Genomic DNA, 26,230 nt, shown 5'->3' on the forward strand with positions numbered 1-26,230 from the left:
GTGTCCCAAATTAGTTGATTTTTGACTTAGTTAAAAGGGAGATCATCTTGGGTGGGGCTTGAAGAAGCATGTTGCCCTGAGTTCTTCGGCTATGAGGAAAAAAGTTTTGCTAACAAGCCTGTGAGTGTGGAAGAGAACTCTACGCCTCCCTGACAGACACCTTGATCACAGCCTAGGAAGATCCGGAGCAGAGCAGCCAAACAGTGCTTAGGCCCCCATGGAGACTCTGGGACAATAAATGTGCAGTTGTGACCTGCTACTGTGGTAATTTGTCACGCAACCTGGAAAACAAACACTCGAAGGTCACTCACCTCTTGGACCCTCAATTTCCTCATCTGTTAAATGGAGGAGGTGTGTAGGGTGTGGATCATTTCTAAAAAGTGATTTTGGAGTAACAACAGTGACAGCAACTAGCCTATATAAAGTGACTGCTGTGGGTCAGGACCTATTGAAAGCGCTTTACATTCATCGATTATGTCATTCCTCATAACATCTTTTTATTTTACACTTATATTTTAGCTATAGGTGGACACAATACCTTTATTTATTTATGTATTTTTTATGTGGTGCTGATGATCGAACCCAGTGCCTCGTGCATGCTGGCCGAGCACTCTATCTCTGAGCCACAACCCCAGCCCTCATTCCTCATAACATCTTACGATTAAGATCCACATTAACAGCCAGGTACAGTGGCCTATGCCTGTAATCCCAACAACTTAGGAGGCTGAGGCAGGAAGATCACAAGTTTGAGACCAGCCTCTGCAGCTTAGCAAGGCCCTAAGCAACTAAGTGAGACTGTCTGAAAATAAAAGGGCTGGGAGGTGACTCAGTGGTAAAGCACCCTGGGTTAAATCCCCTGTACCAACAAATAAATACATACATACATAAAGCCAGCTGCATTTACAGATGAGGAAACTGAGGCACAGAGTGGTTGAGTGACTTGAACTTGCCAAACTCACCCAACTAGGACACACAACTGTGATTCTAAGATGGCTGCTGTCTACATTAGATCTACCTTCCTTCCTTTAAGATGACCCCCCCACCCACACACACACTCAGGACAAAACCAGCCAAGTCCAGGACACCCCTACCCAGGGCCAGGTGCTAAGGTAATGCCCCTTTACAGGCTCAGCCAGGGGCAGGGGCAGAGATGATCTTTTGGACTAGACAGGGCTCAGGGGTGAGCTTGATGGGATGGGCCCCACCTGATATTCTTTAACCAGGTGAGTCCGTTAAGAACTGACCCAAGGCTCAGCCTGCCCCAGAACTTTGCCCCGCCCCACCCCGCCCAGCTGCGGCAGGTGTTGACCACTTCACCCACTGAAAGAATCATTGTGGCACCACCACCTGCCTTTGTCTCTTGGGGTCTGGAACAGAGCCAGACCCAGCTATCGGGGGGGCTTTTGGTGTGTGTGTCTGAGTTTGCTCAGGACTGGCACTTGGCAAACCCTTGTAGATGTCACATGGATTTCACTTCCCTTAAAGCCACTTCCTCCCCCCCTTGTCATCTTCATGGTCGGTGCCCTCAGCAGTCCACATCCTCCCCAAGGAGGAAGATGTCTGAGAATTCTTCCCACACTGTAGTTCTCTTTGCAGAGAACCCAATTAACAAACAAAAGAAAGCTACAAACCACAAAGAGTGTCTAGTCTTTAGAGGTTTTTTTTTTTTTTTTTTTTTTTTTGGTATGGGATTGAACCCAGGGGAGCTTAACTACTGAGCCACATCTCCAGCCCTTTTTTATATTTTATTTAGAGACAGGGTCTTGCTGAGTTACTAAGTGACTTGCTAAGTGCCTGAGGCTGGCTTTGAACTCCTGATCCTCCTGAGCCACTGGGATTACAGGTGTGTTCCACTGCGCCCAGCTGCGACTAGTCTGCTAATGGTGGGATTTCAGCAGCTTGAGAGATGGCAATCGGGAAGGTTTGGGGACAGACATTTTGGCTTTATCCTCACTATGTGCCCCATCCTTTCATAACCCACGCCCCCACACCCACACTCTGCTCCACACACTCTCCACCTACATTTTGCCACATGCAAGAATGAGAATTAAGAAGACCTCAGAGTCAGGGTTGCAGGGTTCCAATCAACAGCAGACTCCGTCATCCACCTGCTGTGACCTGGCTTTCCTTGGAGGCTCAGTTTCCCCATCTACAAGATGAGGAGGAAATGTGGGCTAGAGCAATGATTCTCAGTTTGAGCTGCTCACTCAAACCACACAGAAAAGTGTGCCAACAACACAGATGTCCATCCCCCACCCCCAAGGTTGATCTGTGGTGTGGCTTAGAGAGCTAATTTTTATAGCTTTGTAGCTGATTCTAATGTGAAATGGACTGAATTAATCCATAATTTTTCCTCTTTGGTACTCACTTTTTACCCACTGAGCCACGTCCCTAGCCCTTTTAATATTTTATTTAGAGACAGGATCTTGCTGAGTTGTTTAGGGCCTTGTTAAGTTGCTAGGATTGTCTTTGAACTCCCAATTCTCCTGTCCTTAGCCTCTGGAGCTGCTAGGATTACAGGCCTCCGGCGGATAAACGGGTTGTAGAGTATTTGGAAATTCCTTAGAAGTATGCAGAATTGTGCATATAGCCCCCCCCCCACCAAAAAATCCCAACAATAGAAAATTTTTAGGTCATCTTTGACTCCCAACAGTTTTTCACTACTCTAAATGAAAACTCCATGGTAGGGAGGGGAACAGTGCCACCTTGTGGTTTTATTTTGCACTTGCAATATCCAAATCATCTGCCATGCAATGCAATATATTTACTTGTTGAATACCAATTCACCGTAGGAGGCATTGTGATGTGCCTTGGACATCAGAACACGCAGAGATGAAAGTTACTTGAACATGAAGCTCACAATCCAGGTACATAAAGCCCTTTGACCTGAGGTCAAGAGGCAAAGGGATGGAATACAAGCCTGGGGCCAGGCTTTTGCTGGAGTGTGACCTGTGCTTAGAAGAGCTCTGTGCTTGATTTCATCATTTCCTGTCTCCGTCTTAAAGTTATTTGAACTAGGAGGCAAGTATTTTCATCTTTTTTTTTTTAGGCCCCATAAATTATGGAGTTGGTACTCTACCTCAAGTAGTTGAGGAATTTTTGGAGGAGGTGACATCTGACCTGGCTCTGGAAGGCAGGGCAGTAGCGGAGGGAAAACAAGGGAGAAAGGCTAGTTTGGTGAGGAAGGAGAAGCAGAGTCCTCGGGCCTTGCTGACAGAGTGTGCTGGGGGAAGGAGATAGAAAGTCTGGTGCTGCAGAGGAGGTGGAGAGGAAAGAAAATCGGCTGTTAGATGATGGAGGCCCAGGTGTAAGGAAGTGCTCCAGGAGGGCCCAGGCCAGGGACGGAGCTTTGGGGGTCACAGACTTACAGGTGGGATCAAGGCTTGTAGGATCCCCTGAGAAGACAGAAGAGGAGGACACTGCTGCGTGGCCAGGCCTGGGCTTGCAGGCCCACCGAGGTTCTTGACTCCCAAGGCTCCTTTCTTGAGGAGTGGCAGAGGAAGCCCTTGAGGGCCGGGATGAATGGGCCCTTGAGCCTCGCTCCCCACGGGGTGTGCTACAAAAGCCCTCTTAGCTTCCTTCCGGCTTCAACACCACCATGAGATGCAGTATAAACCCTTCAAGGCAGGCACTCATTTTGGAGACTTTCTTTTTGACCCAGTGCATCCTGTGTTCCTCAGCTAGGATTCAGCTTCAGGGGCCACATGGGATATGAGCAAGATTCTCCCTTGCCCCTCACAGTGGGTTTGCTGATGGTGGATCACAGAATTACTCAGGACTCCAGTGAGTCTAAAAAGCAAACCTAATAGAGATTTGCTCATAAAGGGATTTCCCATAGAGTCTTCTGGGAACTTCCACATGCGGGGGGAGGGGTTTTATAAGAAATGAGCTTTTCCTCAGAGGTCAAGGAAGGGCTCCTGGGTTTGGGTGCTGAGCCCATTTCAGACCAGGTGTCCCTGTTAGACCACCAGGGCTGGTACAGGTAACTGGCACCACCCATGTCCTTGGCACCCATAGCCTAAGCCAGGGTCCTGCCTGACGTTTGTTTATTTTTCCTTCCCTGAGAAGAAATGTGGGCAGCCTGGTCAGGAATGGATTGTGCCCTCTTTGGGCTGTGTTATTGCCCACTTATCCCAAGGGCTCTGTCTGGTTATCCGAAGGGCTCCCGTGTTTGTCTCTGTGCCTGGGGTACATTCTTGCCTGAGATGTGGATGTAGCTGTAATTAGTCACTGGAGCTGATAGGTGGCCTCCCAGGGCAGTGACATGGGCTCAGGGATGCCAGTTACCTCTAGAAAAGATCAAAATGGCAGGCTCTCTGCACCACAGAATCTGCTCTGGACAGAGACTGATTCTAGAACAGCAGAGGAATCCCTGATCCTCGGGGCTGCATCCTATTGGGCCTGCAGGAGAAATAACTGGGGAGGTGGTTAAGATGGCAAAGCCGGCCTGCTGCCCCGGGCACTGCTCGGCCACCACAGCTGTGGGCCAGAGAGCAAACACAGGCAAGGGTACAGAGGTGGCTCCAGCCCTGGGGGAGTACAGGGGGTGGCATATTCTGGTGCCCCATAACAGGACCAGTGCTCCCAGTGGATCCAGTGTTCACATGCGACTTTGAGTTCTCTGGGACTTGGCGCTGCCGATCAGATCTGGTACTCTGAGCAAAACCAGTGCTCCAGGGCATGCTGGCCGCGATTCAGAAGACTCGCCTCATGGCAGGGTTTGCGAAATTATGTGTTTTCTCTTCAAGTCGGGACACAGATGCCTGGAGGGCAAATGACCCAGGCTTGGCTCGGATCCCTCCACCCAGCGTGTGAAATTGTGAGAGAAAGGAGAGACTTGGACAGAGGGGACAGGGACCAGACAAAGTTACTGAGGCAGAGATAGATAAATAGACAGATAACAGATAAATGATAGAGACAGAGTGATTCAGAGGCAGGAGATCGGGAGAAACACGCACACTGAATATGGACAGCATCACTCAGGTCGTGTCTTCCTACATGCCGAAGGACAAGCAAGTGACACTTAAGACTGAGGTTCCCTGGCCAGCTTTCTTGCCCTTTCACAGCCTAGGGGCCAGGGAGCAAGACTTGACAGCTGGAGCAGTCGCGGGCACAGGCCTCGGCGGCGGCAGCCGTGCCCCACCTCGCCTACGTCTGGATGAAGAGGTGGAAGTTGGTGCGCGTGAACTCGTGGTGGATGCTCTCCAGGAGCTCGTCGGCGTCCGTGGCAGGTTCCGCGGCGCCGGCAGAGCCGGGCCTGGCGCTGTACTCCGGGGTGTAGGTGAAGGTGAAGGCGCTGGGGTAGAGCAGCCCGTCGGCGCGCACCAGGCTCACGGGCACCGTGATGGGAGTGCGCAGCCAGCGCCAGTCGCTGCCGAAGGCCGCCACGTCGGGCACCACGCACACCAGGGACCTCGGGCTCCTGGGGTGGGCCAAAGGGTCAGGACTACAGGGACTTTGATGGCCCGTGCGCTCCCGTCCCTGCTCCCTCGAGCCGGGGGGCCTCCTACCCGCCCCGCACCTGTACATGGTTTCTGACTCCACGTCCCCGAACCACACCTTGAGCCCCGCGTGGAAGTTCTCTCCATGCAGCTCCAGCGTGGCCACGTCACCCCCGCCGCTGAGCTGGGGTAGAGCGCCACAGGTGGGATGAGGAAGGGGACGGAAGTCACTGCCCCCCCTCACCAGCTCCCCCAAGGCGCCCCCAGTGCCAGGCCACCTCCAGGGTGCTGATGAGCGGCACCGGAGTGACCGGCTCCCGCGGACACGCCAGGCTGGTGCTGAAGGAGAACTCCACCGACTCGGTGCCGATGATCGTCCAGCAAGAGCTGTCGTTGAGCAGCGCCCTGTTGGCCTCCTTGGGGCACGGAGAGGCCTGGGAGGAGAGCCGAGGGTGTGGCGGAAGCTTCTGTCGATGGTGGCCACCCTCACCAGGAGCCAACATAGGGCCTGGGCCCCGCCAGGTCCAACAGGTCTGCACGCCCTGGAGGAAGCCCTGGAGTCCTCTCACTTAGAGTTAAATAAGTTCACTGCACCCGCTGGTCTCTAATGGCCTTATTTTCGTGGGACTCTATAATCTTAGTCTAATTAATTAGCTTATTTATCTATTTTGGTACTGGGGATTGAACCCAGGAACACTACCACGGAGCCACATCCCTGGCCCTCTTTGTTTTTTCTTTGAGACAGGGTCTGGCTAAATCGCCCAGGCTGACTTCAAACTTGGGATCCTTCTGTCTCAGCCTCGCAAGTGGCTGGGATTACAAGTGTGTACCACCAAGCCCAGCCTATAATTTCATTTTTTAAACATTATTCAATTTTATACCCTAACAAACTATGACGACTTAAATATTAATTGGAAAGGAATATTGTTCAATAATAATAATAATAGTTATTCTCTACAAATTATGATTGTATCTCCCAATAATCTATGATGATATTCTTTTGGGAATAATATTGCTGAATAGTAATTATTATATTCCACACCTTGCAATTCTCTCTTAACATTCTGTGATTCTAATAGACTTTACTCAACAATAATTAATACTATTATCAATTATGATTTTTATTTATGTTCTATAATTTTATATCCTATCACTATGATCTTAATATTCTTAGGGAAGGAGCATTGCTAATAACAGTAACTATTATTTTTCTACATTCTATGATTCTGTCCTGATAGTCTACAATTCTGACCTCCCATGGCAGGCCTTCAGTAAGCAGCATCCGCGGTGATGATAGTTTATATCACCTCCCCACATTCTCCCTTTTGATGCTCTGTGGTATTCTCTGCTCACCTGGAATTGCACCACCTTCTCTGTGGCAAGGCATAAGTAGGTGCCACCCCCTTCTGGAGGGCCACCTGGAAACTGGAAGGCACACTTGTGCAGTTGAGAGATAGGCTCATCTACGTCGAGGAGAGCACACTGTTTGGCTACTTTGCGGATGATCTGCAACACACGGGTGGTAGGGAGAGTGGTAGCAAGGTTTCCAGGTGACCAGAGGCTGTCATCCCAGCCACTTTCTGCTCCTCTGATTGCCATGGTGTCATTGGCAGGTACCCACCAACCACCCACTGTTTCCAGAGTGAGAATAGGTGCCTTCATCCTTGGGGTCTCACCACCCCCACCCTGCCCATGTGGGCACTTCCTCTCCATGAATCTGGGGACCCCTTCAGGTACACCCTCCTTCCTCATACCATAGGAGGTAGCGTGATGCCGGTGACTGTGCAGACAAGCTGCACCAGGGAGCCATAGCGGACGTAGCCCTCTCGAGGTGGGAAGTCCCCTTGCGTGGAGTGCTCATCAGCTGGGGGTGAAAGGAAGGAAGGAAGAAGGGTTTCAGGGGCCCCAAGCTTGTGCTCCAAACCCTGCCTTTTTCACCCCTGACCCCATCTCACATCACACTGGGCCTTGCTGGTCTCTCAGGGAAGCTGCTAAACTGAAGGTCTACTCCTGGGGAGGTCACATGTGGCCATCATTATAAATGTCTGCTCCTGGGGCAGACACTTGGGCATGGACATTGGAATCAGAATAGCTTGGATCAGTCACTGACTCACCGGGACCCCGGCAAGCCTTTTTATTTCCAAGATGGGATACACAGGGCCAGGTTTACTTTCCTTGAGGGGTTGGGGTGAAGGTTGAACAAGTGAATGCACATGGAGGGCCTGGCCCTGGGCCTGCTGACATAATTACCCAGGTGGAGCGTGAAGGCAGCCCACTGTCTTGCACTGGCCACAAAGGCCCCATCCTCCACAGAGAGGTAGCGCGTGGACACCGTCTGGGAGCGCAGGCGGTTGAAGAGGGAGACCTTTGAGCCTGAGGATATGCACACTGTGAAGGGAGGTAGAATCAGTGCCCTGGTTCCTTGGACTTGCCACTCAATCTCCTGTCCCTTGTCCCTGTGCCATCCTTTGCCCCGGGTTACCGGTATGTGCCGCAGCACCCAGCCCCTGGCCTGGACACACTGCATTCATATTTCACAGCTATTTATCTAGGGCTTGCTGCAGTCCAGCCTCTGGCCTTTGTCCTCTCCCTTGTGCTCCCTGGGCATCTCATCAAGTCACTCAGGGCCTACTTTGTGGCAGGCACTGTGCTGGGTACTGGGTACCAACATGTCAACTAGTCCTGGCTTTGCTTTGGAAGAGTTCACCATCTCAAGGTCATAATTATACAATGGCAATATGATGTGACGAGGGCTGAGTTATGGATCTTCTTGGAGGAGGTTACACTTGTAGCCAGGGAGCGTGAAGCAGGTGGAGTTACACAGAGGCAAAGACCACGTGGTGTGAAACAGGGGCACGAAGCTTCTGGGGCTTGACATTTCTCTCTTCCAGCCTATCGCACATACTCAGAGCCAAGCTTTACTTTCCTGTTGGACTTTGACCATCTGGAGAGAAGGCACAGGTGGGTCCTTGGCCAGTTTCTTCTTACAGTGCTGGACAGACTGCAGATGTTCCGTTTATACTTTGTCCAAGCCCTCCTCAGAATAAGAGGCAGTGTTTATTGTGAGCCAGTACTTTCCCAAATGTTTTAACATGTATTAGCTCATTTGATTCTCTTAACGACTTTCTGAGGTAGATACCACTAGCCCTGCTGCAGGCAGCAACCTGCTCAAGATCATGTAGCTCACAAGCTGTACGACAGCTTGTTGGAAACCCAGGCTGCTGAGCCCTGGAATCTGCACGCTTTGGGATCTTTATTTATTTATTTATTTTTGGTACTGGGGATGGAACCCAGGGGAATTTAACCACCGAGCCACACCCCCAGCCCTTTTTTGTATTTTATTTAGAGACAGGGTTTCACTGAGTTGCTTGGCACCTCACTAAATTTCCGAGGTTGGCTTTGAACTCAAGATCCTCCTGCCTCAGCCTCCCGAGCCACTGGGATTACAGGCAGGCGTCACCGTGCCTGGCTGGAATCTGCTGCACTGTCGACCATCACACTGTGCCACCACCCTCCCTGGCTCTCCCATGATGCCAAGCGCCTGCCAGAACACTGCCTGGATCTGGGCATTCTGCAGGCTTTGTTGTGCTGATGTTTTCTGGTGCTGGGGATTGAACCCAGGACCTCATGCAGGCTAGGCCAGCACTGTACCCCTGAAGTAAACCCCCCAGCACATTTTTGTTTTGTTTTGAGGCAAGGTCTCACATTGTTTCCCAGGCTGGCCTCAAACTTGCAATCCTCCTGAGTAGCTGGGTTACCCATATGTGCCACAGCACCCAGCTCCAACTATTTCTTAAGTGAATGGGTAAATATTCCAAACCCAATGTTCTTCATTTTCCATATAGGAACAATGATAGGAACTACTTCACAGGGACACGGTGAGCATCAGACAGGGTGATGTCAGTAGTCACTAGCTCAGAAAGCCCCTCTCACTCCCTTCCCTCCCAGCCATGGGAGTAGGGTGTCATGGTTATTCAGACACGCCCCTCCCAGCCTTTTCTTAGAGCTCCTGCCTGGGATTTGCCACTTGCCATCAGGACAGTATGTATCTCAAATTGCCGCTGTGATCCACGGTGCGTGTCTCCCCTGCAAGGCTATCTTTCCTCTAGAAAAAGACACCTGTCTTATTATGTACTATCCAGCACTACTCAGCACAAAGTCAGGCAAACAGCAGGCACTCCATACTTATTTTTTAAGATAGGGTCTCCACTATGTTGCCTAGGCTAGTCTCTAACTCCTGGACTCAAACCACCCTCCTGCCTCAGCCTCCTGAGTAATTGGGATTATAGGCACACGCCACACCCTGCTCCACAAATACTATTAACTGAATTTTCTCTGTCACTTTATTGCCATCCCCCTGGCTCCCAGTGCTGGGAACTGAGGGGCCTAGCACAGGTAAGCACTGAGTACACCCCAAACCTTCCTATCTCACTTTGAATCTGTCCCTAGATTGCCAGCCGCAGTGGGTTTTGTCTGTTCTGAGCACCGCTCTCATCCCACTCCCAAAGCTTATGCGTCCCCTTTCCTCAGCCTTTGCTCCCTACATCTCCAGGCCTAAGCGGCACCCACTCATCCAGACCAGACCCCCTCTCGCCTGGACTCCGCCCTGGTCACTCGGATCCCACACCTACATCTCGCCCCACGCCCCCCCATCACGTCCCTCTCCCAATTCAGCGGCTCTTGACTTGGTGGCACCTCCCGCCCTGCCTCGCCGTCGGGCCCCTCCTCGGCTCACGGTCGGTGTTTTTCAGCGACTGCTTCTTTTGCGACGGCTTGGAGATGACCTTGATGAGGCGACTGTGGAAGGTGCCCAGCTCGCGGCCCCCTCGCAGCACCAGCCGCAGCACCAGCCGGAAGTGCTTCCTCTTGTCGGCGTCGGAGATGTACAGGGTCTTGGCACAACCGAATTCCTACAGGCTCGAGGCATGGGACCGTCACATCCCAGCCCTCCAGCACAGCCCCCCCCCCCCCCGTTATCTGACGTCCGGCCCATCGGAGGTGACAAGAGGCTCCAGGAGCTCGGCCTCTGACCTCCCGACCTCCAGACCTCCCGGCCTATCTCTTGGTTAGGAAGGAGGCTCAGGGGCTCCTCTCCAGAAAGGCGGGGATGGAGCAGGAACCGGGCTCCCTCCTGTGCACTCTCACCCTGGAGTCCGGCTGCTCCTCGAAATTCAGCTTCTGCGTCTCGGCCGCGCTGCCGGACGCGCCGTCCAGTCCCATGTAACCACAGACTGTAGGCCCGGTCTCCCCCGCCTGGTGGGCTGGACAGGGACGCGAACCGGCTCTAAAAGGCCTCAGGATCCCGACTCAGGCGCCCGGCAACCTTAGCTTTCACAGCCAGAGGGCGCAGCGAGGCTGCGCCGGAGAACCGTCCCGTTCCCAGGCCCAGAGCGCAGTCCTCCCTGCAGAGACAGAGCAACCCGCGTCCCCGGAGGGCGCCCTCACCTTGACCCTGCACTGGCTTCACCCTCCAGCCGGGACCCGTGAGGTAGACACAGGGCGGGGGGCAGAAGAACCTACGGAGACAGGAGAGTGCCGGGTTGGTATCTCCGCTTGCCTGTCTGGTAAGCATCACCAACCCACCCAGCCCTTGATTCTGCCTCCGTTTCTCCCCTAGGCTCCTCCATTCCTTGAACCCCATTAAGGTCGGAACTTTCTTTTATTTACACCCCTTACCCAATCCATCTGCAAGTACCCCCACTCCACCTTCAAAACCTCCGGAATCCACGGGCTTCTTACCACCTCCCACCCCTGCTCTGCCTGCACCACGCATCTGCCTTCCAGCCAGCCTCTCTGTTGTCCTCCTGCACCCTTCAACTTATTTTTCATACAGCAGACAGAGTGCTTTTTAAAAAAACATGAGTCAAATCATGTTACTCCTCTTCTTGAAATCCGCCAGTGGCTTAAAATGCCAAGTCCTCACATGATCTGGCCCCTGCTTACCTCTCCAACTCTTTCCTATAACTCCCCCCCCCCTTCCTCTACCTCCAGCCATTCTGCCTTCTTTTGTGGTAGTTGGTACAGCCATAGGGTCTTTGCATTATTTTGTTCTTTGTAGTTGGAACATTCTTCCCTTGGATTTCCTCATGGCTGGTTCCATCTTAACATTCGAGTCTCCTCCTTCATCTTCCAAGCTAAAGTACCCTCGATTCAATTTCTGTGACATTACTTTGTTTTATTTTCCTTTTCACTTTCCCCATGATCTGGAAATATCTTATTTGCTGACTTGTGGGGAGGTTATAGTTTGTCTCTTCACATTAGAAGGAAAATACCATGAAGCAGGGACTGTGTCTTGTTCCACTGTGTGCCCAGTGCCCAGCAGAGTCTGGCACATGACAGGCACTCCGAAAGTGGCTGAATGGATGAAGAGTGGAGTGAGAGAGTGCAGATGGGAGAGTCACGAGGTTCTGCTATAGACCAAAGTCGGGGGGCATGCTGGCGGAGGGACAGGTCCCCTGATCAGTCAATAGCTGAGGTCTCAGCCCTAAGTCCCCTGGCAGGAGGGCAGAAGGGTGCATGGGGCTGATAGCCACAGTGACCTGGGAGGGCCACTGAGGCACTTACCGCTTCTCATTTCCGTATGATTTCTGGGCCACCTTGGCATGTAGGATCCGCACTGTCTGTTCGCATCCTTGCTGCAGACACCTGCACACGCCTTCCCTCAGGATGGTGGTACACTCCGGGGAGGACCTAGGAGTGGGACAGGCCCACAGCAGGGAGAGTCACGGGTGGGTGGCACATAGCCCACCACTCCGGTTGAGTAAAATGAAGCAGGGCAGGGGTGGGATTGGGATGGGGCTACTATACATTCTGCTTCCTAGGGATCAAGGTGTTGGGGGGGAGTGTTAGGCCAAGGAGAGGACTTGGATGCAAGTTGTGGGCTAACTTTTTGGACTTTGAGATACTCAATGAAGCATGCATGGGGCCCACTGGGGCCACCCAGGTTCCACTCTATGAGTCTGGCTTCCTGCCTGCCCCTTGGCATTCTGGGGCCTCAGAGAGACACAGCTGTGACACAAAGGCCCCACTTATGCTGGCCTTGAGATGGGGTATGTGGGACTGGTCGTTAAGCCTCCCCATCCCAAGAGAATGCCAAAGGGAAATACTGGAACTGGGCCCAGAGTGCTGCTCTCTCACCTCCTGCCAGCAGACTCCACAAACATGAAAAGCACCCCCAACTCTGTCCCGGGATGGGGGCCAGCTGAGATCTTCTATGCCCAAAGCAACATTCCTCTCTTTCTCCCATGAGAAGGGGCCTAATGCCATGCGGGCTTTCCTTTCCTTGATTACAGGGAATCGAAGTCGATTACACTGGCGCTGCAGGATAAGCCAGGTCAGAGCCAGGGGTTTCTGGTGGCTTCGCAGCATGGGGGTTTGAATGGGTGAGGGTGGGTGCACCCAAAACCTGCCCCATTGCAGGGCGCATGTAAAGGAGTCTCTGGTGGGAGAGAATTTGAGAACTAGCAAGCTGGGGCCCAGAGAGCCACTATCCCTGAAGCTGTGCGTTTGAGCCTTTTACCCTCTTGGTGGGACCCGAGTCAAGGCCTTTCCTCACTCCTGGAAGGGACAACGGAGGGCAAGAGTCGGGCGGGCCCTCGGACGTCGGGCCAGGCAGTCAGGCGGCCAAAGCCAGGACCGCTCCGCCTCTTGGGGCTCTCCTCGGGGAAGTGCCTCCTAGGCTTCCAGCGCATTCCGGCTGCGAGTGTCGCCGCCCGTCTCCAGCTGCAGCGGAATTCCGGCCCGGCAGCTCGCGCCTGCAGCTCCAACCCGGCAGGGACAGGGGACGCTGCGCTTGCCCCGCCCCAGTCGTCAGGGGAAGGGGGGATCGCTCCCTGCCAGTGGGAGGGTCGCAACCCGCGCTCCCCCTCCCCACCCGCCAGCCTTGGGTTAAATGCGGCCGCCGCCTCTGCTCGCTCCAGCTGCCTGGCAGTCCCACCTAGGGCGCGCTGCCCACGTCGTTACCTGGTCCAACTGCCCGCGAGGCTCCGCCCGTCGGCTCCGATCTGCGGCAGCGCCTCCGAGCTGTCCAGCAGGCTCAGGTGAGTCAGAGGGCCCGGGGGCACTGAGGATTCTGCAGGGGAGAGGGTGTCGAGCCCGACCCCGAGACCGCAATTAACCCAGGAGGCACCGCCACGGTGCCTAAATCTGACCTGCAGTGACCTTTCCCTCTTCGGTAGGGTCCTTTCCAAATCCAGTCTCCACGAGAAAAGCCGACAAAAGGGGAGCACCCTTTCCCTAATCTTCCACCTCCAGGCCCAGGCACCGAGGTGTTCAATCTTGGGACCCTGAAAGAGTTTGCACAGACCTTCCTCCCTTGCAAGTCCACTTTCCCCAATCTAAGTGCATCAGCCAAACTTTCCCTTTAACCAAGGATTAACTCTTCAGAGGAGTCCTGGGCTCTAGTGTCATCCAGGTGACCACGTTTCTGTGACATTGGGTGAAGACCCCCATGGTCCTCTCTGGGCTTAGTTCTTTCTGTAGGCTGGGGGTAGGGGGCTGGGTGAGTGATGGGCTTCTCCACAGTCCCTATTTGGACTTTCTAGGATTCCTGGGGTTGAGGCAGAGCCAAGTGTATGTTGGCTCAGGTCAAGAGTAGGATAAGGGGACCCTCATCAGGATTTGGGGCTCCAGAGGCAGGTAGGAAGGGTTGGAGAATGGCAAAGGGCCCTCCCGCTTTTACCCACATGTTACCCAGGGATCCTATCCTCTGCTGTGACCCAAGCAAGAGAAGGCACTCCCCACCCTCTCATCTCCACCAGCAGCTGCAGATCCAAGGGGCACATTTAGCTTAGTCACCCTGTCACGGTGGGCCCTGCCAGAGAGATTGTTGTTCCTCCACTAGGCCTGGAAGGCGAAGGGGGAGAAGAATCCCAGGCGGGAAAGCCTTCTGGAGCGATCCTCAGGCCCTGGCCTTGCTCAGAATAGGCCCATTCATGGAATTGGGGGGTGGGGAGTTGGATTAGGGGGGGTGGCCCTCTCTGCCAAGAAACAGCAACAGAAAAATGGCTACTGCAGTCTCAACTTGGGGCGCAGGGGTGGGATAGAGAAAGGAACGGAAAGAGGTGTAACGACTCCTAGGCCTCGGGGAGCTAGGCAGCTTGGGAGCCAGCCGGGAGCCAGGATCCCTGGATTCTAGTCCTGCCTTGCAGCTCAGCGGGCTGTCTTCCTGGGACTCAATTTTTCCATGGGTTCAAGGGGGTGGGGGGTCCTGTCGTCGGGGGCCACTGGAGGGCGAGGGCTCACCTGCTGCCCCCATAGGGTCCATGGCCACTCTGCAAGGCCCGGGCTGATCTCTCGCTGCCCTTGGGCACGTCCAGTGCCACCGTCCCCGGAACTCTGCACAACTCTGCTCCCTGAGCCTCGTGCGGGATATATTCCAGGCAGGTCTTATCTCCAAGGCTCGGGCTCCTGGCCGGCTGTTTGCTCTGGGCAGGGACACCTGCTGGGCAGATGTGGGCTTCCCACGGCCACTAGACCGCCGCAGCCGGGCCCGACGCCCCCTGGCGGCCTCTCCTGAGAGCAGGCGGGGAACCGAGGCACGGAGGCCCTGGTTGTGCGTGGTGGGCTTTGGCCGGATCACTGCCCACCACCCGACACTCGAGCCTGAGAAAGGGGCGGCCCTTCCGGCGCCACCTGCGGTTGGGCGGTGTAGGGGAAAGGACTCGGGTTTGCAAAGACGGCCATACAGAAGCTCCTGTGTGCGGAGGGGAGGGCCGAGGAGGTGAATGGTTTCTGTCTGCCGAGGTTCGCCTCTTGGGAAAAGAGGCACGGAGCCCTCGGGCTGGCTCCCAGAACCAGACAGACCAGGGTACTATCCTGGCGCAGCCACTTCCTTGCCGCATGACTTTGGGTACCAGGGCTTGACTTCTCTATGCCTATGTTTTGTCCTCTGTGCAGTGGGGTCAACAGCAACCTTGGTGTTAGAGCTGGAGAGAGGATTACATGCTACAGCGCGTGAAAAGCATTTAACGCTGTACCTGGTATTTAGGAAGGCCTTTTTCTTTCAAAATTTTGTATATTTAAGCTACTATTTATTTATTATTCTGCTATCCTACAAAGTATAACTTTCTACAGTTCTACAAAGAATCTCTTGTGTTTCCCAGCAATCCCAGTGTGATGACGTGTGTGTGTGTGTGTGTGTGAGAGAGAGAGAGAGAGAGAGAGAGAGAGAGAGAAACGTTTGAACCATACACAAAAATAGAGATTAGTAAAATAACCCATGACCCTCTCCTCTCCCCTTCAAGTATCCATTCCCCAGAATAAGAGCTCTGTCAATACTATTGCTTTTCTAATTTACTGTCTCCCTCCAGGCTCTGACATCTTCTCTGTCCCCCAAGCAATATGAGAGGCCTTCTTTGCTGGCCACTGGCCACGTTGCTGCTCCTTCTCCAGCCCTGGGAAACCCAGCAGCAGCCCGCAGGTGAGCGGGTGCCCCGCCCTCAGCAGCGGGAGGAGGAGAAGAAGCTTCTTTTGCAGCCAACTGGGGGGTGGGGAGTGGAGGGGAGGGGAAGGGGTGGGGGGAGAAGCCTGAGCCGGGAAACACTCACTGGGTTTGAGATTCACACTTCGCCTGCCTCTCTGGGCCTCACCTCTAGGATATGGCTTAGTTTTGGGTTCATGCAGAACTGTCCATTCAGGGTTTGATTTTAAAAAACTTATTGAAAACATGGAAAAATCAGGAGATTTCACACACAAATTCTGATTTGGGATTTCTTTTTTAAAAAAATCCAAGGACCTGATAACTTTTGGGTGGAGCTGCTCGGTTTAGGAGGGATAAAGCCGCGTGTCCACGGCCCTAAGCCAGCCAGTTCATTCATTTTTTTGTTGCCTGCCTGACCCTTATTGGCATTTGAGTTTTCAACACTCCTCCTCGCCCTTTCCTTAATGGATAATGCCTTCCCAGAGTAGTCCTCAGAAGTGTCCATGGGAATGTGTGCAATCTCCTAGCCCAGTTTCTCAGCAAATGCTGGACAAGGGAGGGTGTTTAACCTGCCTTTGCTAGTGCTGCACCGGAATAGCAGCATTTCTCTTGGGTTTCCCGGGGTGGACGTGTCTTTTTGGAGGTAAGACTTTGCTAACCTAAGAAAGTCCTTCCTGATCTCCACTGTAGGTCCCAAGTGCCATACTGGGCCTCTGGACTTGGTCTTTGTGATCGACAGCTCCCGCAGCGTGCGCCCCTTTGAGTTCGAGACAATGCGGCAGTTCCTAGTGGGCCTCCTCCGCAGCCTCGACGTGGGGCTCAACGCCACGCGTGTCGGCGTGATCCAGTATTCGAGTCAAGTGCAGAGCGTCTTCCCGCTGGGCGCCTTCTCGCGCCGCGAGGACATGGAGCGCGCCATCCGCGCCCTGGTGCCACTGGCGCAGGGTACCATGACTGGGCTGGCAATCCAGTACGCCATGAATGTGGCCTTCAGCGAGGCAGAAGGGGCGCGCCCGCCGAAGGAGCGCGTGCCGCGCGTCGCTGTCATCGTGACCGACGGGCGGCCGCAGGACCGCGTGGCCGAGGTGGCGGCGCAGGCGCGCGCTCGCGGCATTGAAATTTACGCGGTGGGGGTACAGCGCGCCGACGTGGGCTCCCTGCGCGCCATGGCGTCGCCCCCGCTGGACGAGCACGTCTTCCTGGTCGAGTCCTTTGACCGTATCCAGGAGTTCGGTCTGCAGTTCCAGGGCCGGCTGTGCGGTGAGCGGGAGGGCGCTGGAGCGAGGCTCCAGTTCTGTTTGGATTCTTGTTCCCTCGCAGGGAGTCCTTTCCCATCCCGGCTGAGGGGAGTGGTTCACCATGACCTTAGGGTCAAACTCCAACACCAAATGCCTTCAACAGGAATTACTGTCCCTCAACGCTGAGAGCAAGGCCAGGCAGCAGTCCTGCCCCGCCCACCTGGTTTTGGCCCCTCCCACTCAGTTTTACTATTTCCACTAACGCTGCGGGGGCTGGGCATTCTGAGTTGTTCTGCCCACTGTAAGCGCTTCTCTGCACCTGTGTGGCCCTGCCTATCCTACCGACACATGGGTCCGGAGCCTCTCTCTGTGTCTGTTCATAGGAGCTGCTCAAGCCCTCCTCTTTCCCTAAGCTCTCCCACCTGGACAGACCCCCTCACATCCCACCCAAGGCCTTACTTGAGGATGGTGCTCTGACCGCACCCCATCCAGCTCTCTCATTGGAGGCTTTTGCCCTTCTGGCTCCTGCTGATTCTAATGCTGTGTGTCCTTAGGGAAGGACCTGTGTGCTGAGTGGGGACACATCTGCCAACACCAGTGTGTCACAGCTCCAGGAACGTTCTACTGCGCCTGCAACTTTGGCTACAAGCTAGCAGCAGATAACAAGAGCTGTTCGGGTGAGAACTACCCCGCCTGCCATCTCACAACTCCCGAGCCTTCTTTGGCTCTGTGTAGCTCCAGAATTGGTGGGAACGAAGGAGTTTGAAGGGAAGTAAAAACTGGCCTCTTTCACCCTAGAGGCCCAGGGAAGAGGAAATCACCAGGTCCTGGTGGGACCAGGGCTAAGAATCTTGGCCCTGCCGTTATAAGCTACTTTCTGTAGCCTCTTTTCCTTCTTTTAGCCCAGTCTCCTACCTCACTCCACCTCCCCAAAGTGTTTCTGCCTCCTCCCCATGTCTGTCGCGTAGACACTGTTGGGGTCCTCAACAGTTAGATAGGGCCCCCCACATGCTGCTCTTCCTGCCTCTGCACCTCAGCTGTTTCTGTGGAGCTCACCTGGGCCGCCTGTGCTGCTCCCCTCCGCTTCCACAAACCTTTCCTTCCTTTCTTCTTGTCTTCATTGGAACCAGGGATTGAATCCAGAGGTGCTTAACCACTGAGCCACCTCCCCAGCCCTTTTTATTTTGTAGTTAGAGACAAGGTCTCACTAAGTGGCTGAGGCTGGCTTTGAACTTGTGATCCTCTTGCTTCAGCCTCCTGAGTCTACACATCTTTCACGACTTTGTTCTTCATTTTTTTGTCTTCTGAAAACCTCTGGCACATGATTCCTTGCTTACACGATTGGGTTTTTCTTTGTGACATGTTCAAGGGTCTACTCTTGTGATGGTAATGTTGCTATTTCCTGACTGCTAGGTTAGTATGAGGCATTATGCTAGGAGGACTCTAAACATTAGCTCTCAACCTCAGAGTGACTTGGAAGAGGAGATCATGTGATCCCAATAACCCAGATGCCACCTGGGTTTCTAGAAACTTTTTAAAGTCTGGTTTTAACACCCCATTTGAGGACTGTGAACATTCAAATTCTTCTGCTGCATTCATTAGATTTTGGGTCCTTTCTCAGTTTTTGACCCTGTACATACTGTTCTTGTGTCATGAATTTAAATCAGCCTCTGGTTTATAGGCTTGTGGGCATGCAAGTGTGTGTGTGTGTGTGTGTGTGTGTGCGCGCGCGCGCGTCTATGTGTATATCCATTTTACTAAAGAATGACTGCCAGGGATGTGATTACACTTATAAAGTCAAAAATGAGAAAGAAAAACTCCATTGTTTATAATTGAATGTGTGATGCCCTTATTCCTAGAAGCCCTCGGACAGCCCACTGCAGGGACTTTTCACGGGCACCTTCAGCCCACAGAACTGCTGATCTCCAAACCATCTCTTGTGTTCTTTTTCTTCAAGGCACTTTCCCCCTTTCCAGCGCTAATCTGCCATCCTCACACCTCCAAACCATCCAGGTGCTGAACAGGGCAAGAGCCTTCTTTTAGCAGAAGGAAACTGTACACAACAATTGCCATCCTCCATTATATTCCCATTTTGCAGAGGGGGAAATGGAGGCTCAGAGAGGTCAAGTGGCCATGCCTTGTCCTCCCCTGTAAGTCAGTAGTATCTGGAGGACAGGGGCCCTGCCTTCTATGACTGTGGCTTCTCATTCTCAAGACTGGCTCAGTAATGGGCACACTGGCTCTGGGATGTGTCCAGTAGGGAGGGTTGCCTGGCACCAAGGAAGGAGGCTAATACGTATAGAAGTTATAGGTGCCTGGGTGCCCCTGAGATTGGGGTCCAGGCATGGGTATTCTTAACAGGTTCCCTGGTGTTAATGCTGCTAGGGCTGAGGAGTGCGGTCCTGGGCCAAAGCTGACCCCATCTCATCCTCAGCCATAGACCTGTGTGCTGAAGGGACCCATGGCTGTGACCACCACTGTGTCAGTTCCCCTGGCTCCTATTTCTGTCGTTGCCGAGCAGGCTTTGTTCTCCAAGAGGACCAGAGGAGCTGCAGGGGTGAGTAAGTCCCAGCTCCTGCCACCCACCGGCCCCCTGGACCGAGGCCTCTGGTGGCTCTGATCAGAAAGGACATCCTGGTGTTTCTTTGTCCCCTTCAGCCATTGACCACTGCGGCTTTGGGAACCACAGCTGTGAGCACGAGTGTGTCAGCACTCTCGGTGGGCCACGGTGTCGCTGCAGAGAGGGCCACGTTCTGCTGCCCGACGGGAGGACCTGTCAGGGTGAGGGCGTCCTGCATTTTGGGGAGGGGCAGGAGACCTTATCTGGCGCCAGCACCCTGACTCATCCTGTCTGTCTCTCTTTTAAGTCAGGGACCTTTGCAATGGTGTCGACCACGGCTGCGAGTTCCAGTGTGTGAGCGAGGGGCTGTCCTACCGCTGCCTGTGCCCAGAGGGACGGCGACTCCAGGCGGATGGCAGGAGCTGCCTCCGTGAGTCAAGGGTGTGAGAGAGCTTGGTCTGCTTCTGCCCCCTGCCCCCTGCCCGTCCTGAGCACTGTTGCTTTGCGTCTGCTGGGGTTCAAGGACGTGTGGTGTGCCTGTTGGGGGTGGGGGTTCCCGCGCCCTGTCTCCCAGCCTTCTCCTCAGTCTTCTTTCCTGCTGCCAAGGTTAACTTAGGAGTCTGTATTGGATCAAATTCTTCCTTGGTTTAAAATCCCTCTGTGGCTCCCCAGTGCCTACAGAATAAAGGTGCAATACCTTACCCCTGAGCTTTTCAAATGGCGAGTACAACCACATTAGTGGATGATGAAATCAAATTAGTGGTTTAAAACCAGCATTTAAAAAGGAGAATGGATGGGAAAATAGAGTTCCCTGCATGTAGAAAGAGTAAGTATTGTTTCACGAAACTTTGGTTACATGAAGTGCGTCATGATGTAGTATTATTATTATTGTTTTTTTTTTTTTCTTACTGTGGGTTGTGGTCAAAATTTTGAAACTACCACTTAAGTCATCACAGTCTGGCTTCAGCCAAGCCCATCAGCCTGTCTCCTGCCACACGCAGACATTTTAGTCATGCTGGCCTGCCCCTTCCTCAATGTGTTGAGAACTTTTCAGCAATCATGCTTCTGCATTGCTGTTCCCACTTTCTAGACTATTCTATCTGCCTTGGCAAACTCCATCCTCCTAGTCCTTCAAGACTGTCCTGGTCCATATGGGCTGCTATAACAAAGTACCATAGACTGAGTGGCTGTCTTCATCTGCTTTGTGTTGCTATAACAAAATACCCATGGCTGGGTAATTTATAAAGAAAAGAGGTTTATTTAGCCGACAGTCCTGGAGAGTCAAGACATGGTGCTGGCATCTGCTTGGTTTCTGATGAGAGCCTTCCAACTGATGGCATCATGTGTCAGGAGCTTTTATGAGAGTGCTGGTTGGGCAGGTGGAGGAGATCAAAGACATGGGGTGGACTTATTTTATAACTATTTGCTGTCAATAATAATCTAGTCCCTTGAAACCCTAACTCATTCTGTTGAGAGGGCATTCATCCCTTTCTAGGGTAGTGCCCCCGTAACCACATTACCTCCTACTAAGCCACACCTCATCAGGGTTCCACTGCCTCCCAATATTGTTATATTGGGAGGCCAAGCTTCCCGTACCTGAACTTTGTGGGACAAACCATATCCACCCCACAGCAGGGGCTTAAACAACATTTATTTCTCATAGTTCTGGAGGCTGAGGAGTTCAAGACCAAGGCGCTGGCAGATGCGGTGTCTGGTGAGGATCTGCTTCCTGGGTGGTAGATAACATTTTCTCTCTAGGCCCTCACATGGTGGAGGAGAAGGAAGCTCCCCTGAGACTCTTATCAGACACTGATTCCATTTCTGAGGGCTCTACCCTCATGACCTCATCTAATCCTGATTGCCTTCTGAAGACCCCAGCTGTTAAGGTCATCACACTAGGGGGTGGGGAGACACAATGGTTCAAGGCAGAAGAAAGATCAAGTCAAAAGCCATCACCTCCATGCAGCCTTCCTCAACCCCCAGGAAGGAGGAATTGCCCCCGCCCTTCCCCTCTATCTAGAACCTTCCTCAACGTAGCAGACTGCACGTCTGAGTTGCTCTGCTCTAGCCTGATTGCCTCATGGATTGGGATTACGTTTTCTTTGTTGAACCTCCTCAGTGGCCAGTGACGTTCCTGGTTCTGAATAGACAGGGTAGGCGACACTGTAGAGCAATCAGGAGCAGGAGTTTGGGGGTCAGACAGACCTGGCTTCAAGTCCCAGCTCAGTGACTGCTAGCTATGGAATCTGAGGAGATCCCACTCTATCCTCCAGAACCTCAGGTTATAGAAAATGGGGATAAAACTCAAGGTGATCAGGAAGTTTGAGAATATACATATGGTATTGAGGACACACACACACACAATCAGCCAAGTGCCTGGTACACAGTAAGCTGTCAATAAATAATGTTTTTATTAATACTGGTGTGGTGCTTAGAATTGTGCCTGATACATAGCAGATGCTCAGGAAAGGGTAGCAATTGTGGTAATTATTATTATCTTTTAAAAAGAAGCTTTGCTGGGCATGGAGGTGCATGGCTGTCATCCCAGCTTCTCTGGAGGCTGAGGCAGGAGGATCACAAGTTCAAGGTCAGCCTGGCAACTTAGACTCTATCAAAAAGAAAAGAAAACAAAAAATTTACTCCTAGTTACTCAGGAGGTTGAAGTAGAAGGATCCCAAGTTTGAGGCCAGCCTAGGAAGTGGCGGCATTTCTGTCTCAGAAAAGGAGGGGCTGGGACTTAGCCCAGTGGTAGAGAGCTCCAGCTTTCTGAGGCTCTGGGGTCAAACCCTAGTACCGCCCCCCACCCAAATGATGTTGGTGATTTACCGTACTGTCAGGCACAGCTGAACTCGGTCAATGTGTTATAAAGTGAATGAATGGCCAGGTGGGTGGTGGTGGCGGTGGCAGTAGTGGTCATGGTTGTTATCATGATTGCTATTGGTAGTCAAGGACTGGCCTCTCCATCCAAGCCTTCTGGCTGTGCAGGGTGCCGGGAAGGCCACGTGGACCTTGTTCTGCTTGTGGATGGCTCCAAGAGTGTGCGCCCACAGAACTTTGAGCTGGTGAAGCGCTTCGTGAACCAGATCGTGGACTTCCTGGATGTGTCCCCTGAGGGCACGCGCGTCGGGCTGGTTCAGTTCTCCAGCCGCGTGCGCACCGAGTTTCCGCTGGGTCGCTACGGCACCGCCGCCGAGGTGAAGCGGGCAGTCACGGCTGTTGAGTACATGGAGCGCGGGACCATGACCGGCCTGGCGCTTCGCCACATGGTGGAGCACAGCTTCTCGGAGGCACAGGGTGCCCGGCCTCGGGCCCTCAATGTGCCTCGAGTCGGCCTGGTCTTCACGGACGGGCGCTCCCAGGATGACATCTCAGTGTGGGCAGCGCGCGCCAAGGAGGAAGGTGGGCTTGGCTCGGGGGAGACTGGGCTGGGGTGCGGAGGGCGCGAGGCCTGGGGCGCCCCCTGAGTCCGCCGGTCCGGTAGGCATCGTCATGTACGCCGTGGGCGTGGGCAAGGCCGTGGAGGAGGAGCTGCGCGAGATCGCCTCGGAGCCCGCGGAGCTGCACGTGTCCTACTCCCCGGACTTCAGCACCATGACGCACCTGCTGGAGAACCTCAAAGGCAGCATCTGCCCCGGTGAGCACCTCCACCTCTTCTTTCCCTCCCCTCACTCTTCCCCACACCAGAGGGACAGCAAGGGGTGGGCTCACCAGACACAGCCTGGCTCCTTAAAGCGTGGCCCTCCACCGCCGCACGGCAGGCACCTGAAGGCTTGTTAGAAATGCAGTAATTCTAGGCAGTCTCCAGACCCAATGAATCACCGTTGGCCCTTTAACAAGACAAAGCCGAAGAAGCACTAAACTAGGTCACCTTTCCCCCAGATTACAGTGTTCAGAATAATTTGGGAAAACTTTCAAAGGCACGCCAAATTTAACATTTGTAAGTGGAGCTACAACACGTATCCCTTGAACTTGTTGGAATTCAATTTTATGGACTTGGCCAAGCGGCAGGACTGAATGTTTTAAGTACACAAAGACATGTACTTCTTGGACGGCGTAGCCCATAAATGTAATCCATCTGCTTCATTCAGTCCTCAGCAGAGGGAAAAGGGACCACTCTACCTGTGGGGGAGCAGGGGCCGGGTGAACCCTGTGGGCATGCCTTACAGATGGTATATAGAATTTCTTGGAGGTAGTTGTCACCACAGGGGTTTTAGACTAACCAGGCACAAGGTGTGATTCTTCTTTTAGATTATCAGGTTCTGAGGGCAGGGCTGAGCCTGGCGAGTATGTGTGTACATTTCTCTCTTCTCTCTCTCTCTCTCTCTCTCTCTCTCTCGGCTAATTCTAATAATTATACGGAATATTGCAGGGCTACTGAATTAGCTGCTCTTTTACGCCCCTTCCATTCCTGACTTTTACACTCCTACGGTCCCTTACACCCCACTCCCCACCTTCAGGTTGCCTCCAGCTCTAGAGTTCTAAGTCTGGGCTCTGTGGTTGAGGCTGTTTCTTTAACCATTAGATGTATTAACCTTCCCCTTGTCTGATCCTTGTTTTCCCATATGCAAAGTTTTATGGCATGATGATCAGTTCCATCAATAACAGGACATATAGCAGTTTTCTAAGGATACAGAACTGAGATTAAAAGATAACCTTTAAATCACCAAAGCAACTCTTTATGAAATCTAAGTGCCAAGCATTTTGCTTACTACTTCATATTCTGTAAAATTGAAAATGGCACACAATGACAAAGTTTCAGTGAATCTTACTATGGTAAGATTTACCATTTTTATATACTATTAAGAAAAACAGGTGCAAATTTTAATTCTAAGGCTCTGCCCCTGAAAGACTGTGTAGGAAGATAGGTTTGATCAGTGGTTACTAAGCATTAGTGCACATCAGTCACCCTGGAGTGTTTTGTAAAAAAAAACTGCTGAACTCCAATTCCAGATTTTCTGGTGCAGTAAGTCTGGGTTGGACTCTGAACATTTGCATTTGTGACACTTTCCTAGGTGTCCAAGTTGAGGACCACTGGTGTGGTTGAAATACACTCTGAAGTGTTGACTTGTGTCAGGAGTTGTGCTTTCCAGTAAAGTAGCCAGTAGTTACATGTGTCTATTTAATTTAAAATAAACAAAACAAAAACTTTAGTTCTTCAGTGGCACCAGAAACATTTCAGACGTTAAATAGCCACATGTGGCTTGTGGCTACTGCATCAAACGGGACAGATATGGAATACTTCCATCACTGCATAATGTTTCATTGGAGAGTGCTTACTGCTCTGGACTCTCCACTCAAAGTGTGGCCTGTGGACCAGCAATACTGGCATCACTTGAGGGCTTATCAGAAATATAGATTCTCAGTTCCTCCTCCATTCTGAATCAGAATCTATGTTTTCACAAGCTCCCCTGATGATTCCAACGAGTAGTACAATTTGAGAAACTCTATTGCAAGTTGTGTGTACACACACACACACACACACACACCACTCTAAAATCATTGAACCCTCACAACCGCCAATGAACAGTTTTCTCATTGTATCCATATAACAGAGGAGCTAACCGAGCTTGGAGAGGTTGAATGAGTCTTCCAACACCTGACAGCCGTGTGGCTGGAACTCAGCCGAGGTCTGTCTGAATCCAAAGCCCATACTCAACCATATGCCCAGTGGAGGTAAACAGAGAGCCAGGGCCAGGGCCGGCTTGGCCTCCTGCAGTTTCTCTTTCCCCTGACTCTGTGCCCTACCTGCAGAGGAGGGCATCAGCGCTGGGACCGAACTGCGGAGCCTCTGCGAATGCGAGAGCCTCGTGGAGTTCCAGGGCCGCACGCTGGGGGCGCTCGAGAGCCTGACGCAGAATCATATCCTTTGGGGCCGGAGGCGTGGGCTGGAGGGAAGGTGAAGGGACCCAGCAACCCCGAAGGCTTCCTTAACCGCTCACTGGCCCAGTTGACAGCGCGCTTGGAGGATCTGGAGAATCAACTGGCCAACAAGAAGTGACGGCCGCTGGTGGCCTGGGCCGGGCTGGGGCGCAGCCTTGCGGACCGTGCTCCTAGCGCGCCGTCGGGGCGCCCGCGCCTGGCCGAATCCGGACCCCTTGGGCGGGGACCGTCCGTAGGAGGCGCTGGCGGGCTCCCAGCGCTGTGCCCGAGCTGGCCTCGCCTGGACCAGAAGCCAGACTTTGGGGGCCAGGGGGTGGCGGGAGGTGAGGGGGAGCTGAGCGTGCTAAACCGCATGCCCTCAACCGTGTGCTGCGCTCAGTTCTTTGTTGTATTTCTTTTTTATTTTCTTTTTCTTAAAAAAACAAAGCTGGTTTCCACGGGGTCGGTGTGTGGGCCTTGCTGTGCCGCCAGGAGGAGGGGAGGCCAGACGGAGCACGGCGCCCGGGTGGCGTCATCCTTGGAGAAAGGCGCATTGTGCGGGGGTCGGGCTGGGCGGCAGGGGACCCGGCTCTACTTCGCTCTACTTGTTTATTCAGCCCAGAACAGATGGCTCCTTATGCAGGATGCGGGAAGGGAAGGGGCTCAATGGCAACCGCTGGGGTCTGAGCAAGTCTGCACCCCCTCCCAACAC

The 26,230-nt window shown here is 53.0% G+C and overlaps 2 protein-coding genes across 4 annotated transcripts; one reads left to right on the top strand and one right to left on the bottom strand.

Annotated features, from left to right (window-relative positions):
* Positions 1-2,694: 2,694 nt before the first annotated feature.
* Positions 2,695-14,819, bottom strand: Rbpjl (recombination signal binding protein for immunoglobulin kappa J region like). Of its 3 annotated transcripts, none has more exons than XM_046433044.2 (12): positions 14,685-14,819; positions 13,404-13,512; positions 12,006-12,131; positions 10,887-10,957; positions 10,587-10,702; positions 10,177-10,351; positions 7,692-7,829; positions 7,196-7,305; positions 6,795-6,947; positions 5,720-5,875; positions 5,560-5,625; positions 2,695-5,422 (listed from the first exon to the last, which is right to left on the bottom strand). In XM_046433044.2, exons 1-12 carry the CDS (start codon positions 14,704-14,706, stop codon positions 5,024-5,026), a joined length of 1,641 nt encoding a protein of 546 aa, XP_046289000.1. In that variant the 5' UTR covers positions 14,707-14,819; the 3' UTR covers positions 2,695-5,023. The 3 variants fall into 3 exon arrangements, with proteins under 3 accessions (XP_046289000.1, XP_046289002.1, XP_046289001.1); XM_046433046.2 differs by having other exon boundaries at positions 5,515-5,625; XM_046433045.2 differs by having other exon boundaries at positions 5,031-5,422; positions 5,522-5,625.
* Matn4 (matrilin 4) lies at positions 12,276-25,980 on the top strand. Its single transcript, XM_058575381.1, has 11 exons — positions 12,276-13,480; positions 15,752-15,861; positions 16,552-17,121; positions 17,654-17,776; positions 19,534-19,656; positions 19,758-19,880; positions 19,967-20,089; positions 22,645-23,058; positions 23,141-23,293; positions 25,411-25,517; positions 25,598-25,980. The coding sequence occupies exons 2-11, from the start codon at positions 15,783-15,785 to the stop codon at positions 25,655-25,657; spliced, it is 1,875 nt and encodes a 624-aa protein (XP_058431364.1). The 5' UTR covers positions 12,276-13,480; positions 15,752-15,782; the 3' UTR covers positions 25,658-25,980.
* The last annotated feature ends 250 nt before the right edge of the window (positions 25,981-26,230 follow it).

Source organism: Marmota monax, unplaced genomic scaffold, assembly GCF_021218885.2.
Source record: "Marmota monax isolate L192 unplaced genomic scaffold, Marmota_monax_Labrador192_F-V1.1 WCK01_AAM20220418_F8-fsc00014, whole genome shotgun sequence".
Taxonomy (NCBI): domain Eukaryota; kingdom Metazoa; phylum Chordata; class Mammalia; order Rodentia; family Sciuridae; genus Marmota; species Marmota monax.

Bases quoted from the DNA above. Each gene is read 5' to 3' on its own strand.
- Rbpjl (XM_046433046.2), bottom strand. From the start codon at position 14,706: ATGGACCCTATGGGGGCAGCAG. The intron at 12,132-13,403 runs GTAACGACGTGG...TCCCACTCCTAG, and splicing joins CTCGCGGGCAGTTGGACCAG to GTCCTCCCCGGAGTGTACCA. The intron at 7,830-10,176 runs GTGAGCCGAGGA...CTCCCTTCACAG, and splicing joins GTCGCTGAAAAACACCGACC to TGTGCATATCCTCAGGCTCA.
- Matn4 (XM_058575381.1), top strand. From the start codon at position 15,783: ATGAGAGGCCTTCTTTGCTGGCCACTGGCCACGTTGCTGCTCCTTCTC. The intron at 19,881-19,966 runs GTGAGGGCGTCC...CTCTCTTTTAAG, and splicing joins CGACGGGAGGACCTGTCAGG to TCAGGGACCTTTGCAATGGT. The intron at 23,059-23,140 runs GTGGGCTTGGCT...CCGGTCCGGTAG, and splicing joins AGCGCGCGCCAAGGAGGAAG to GCATCGTCATGTACGCCGTG.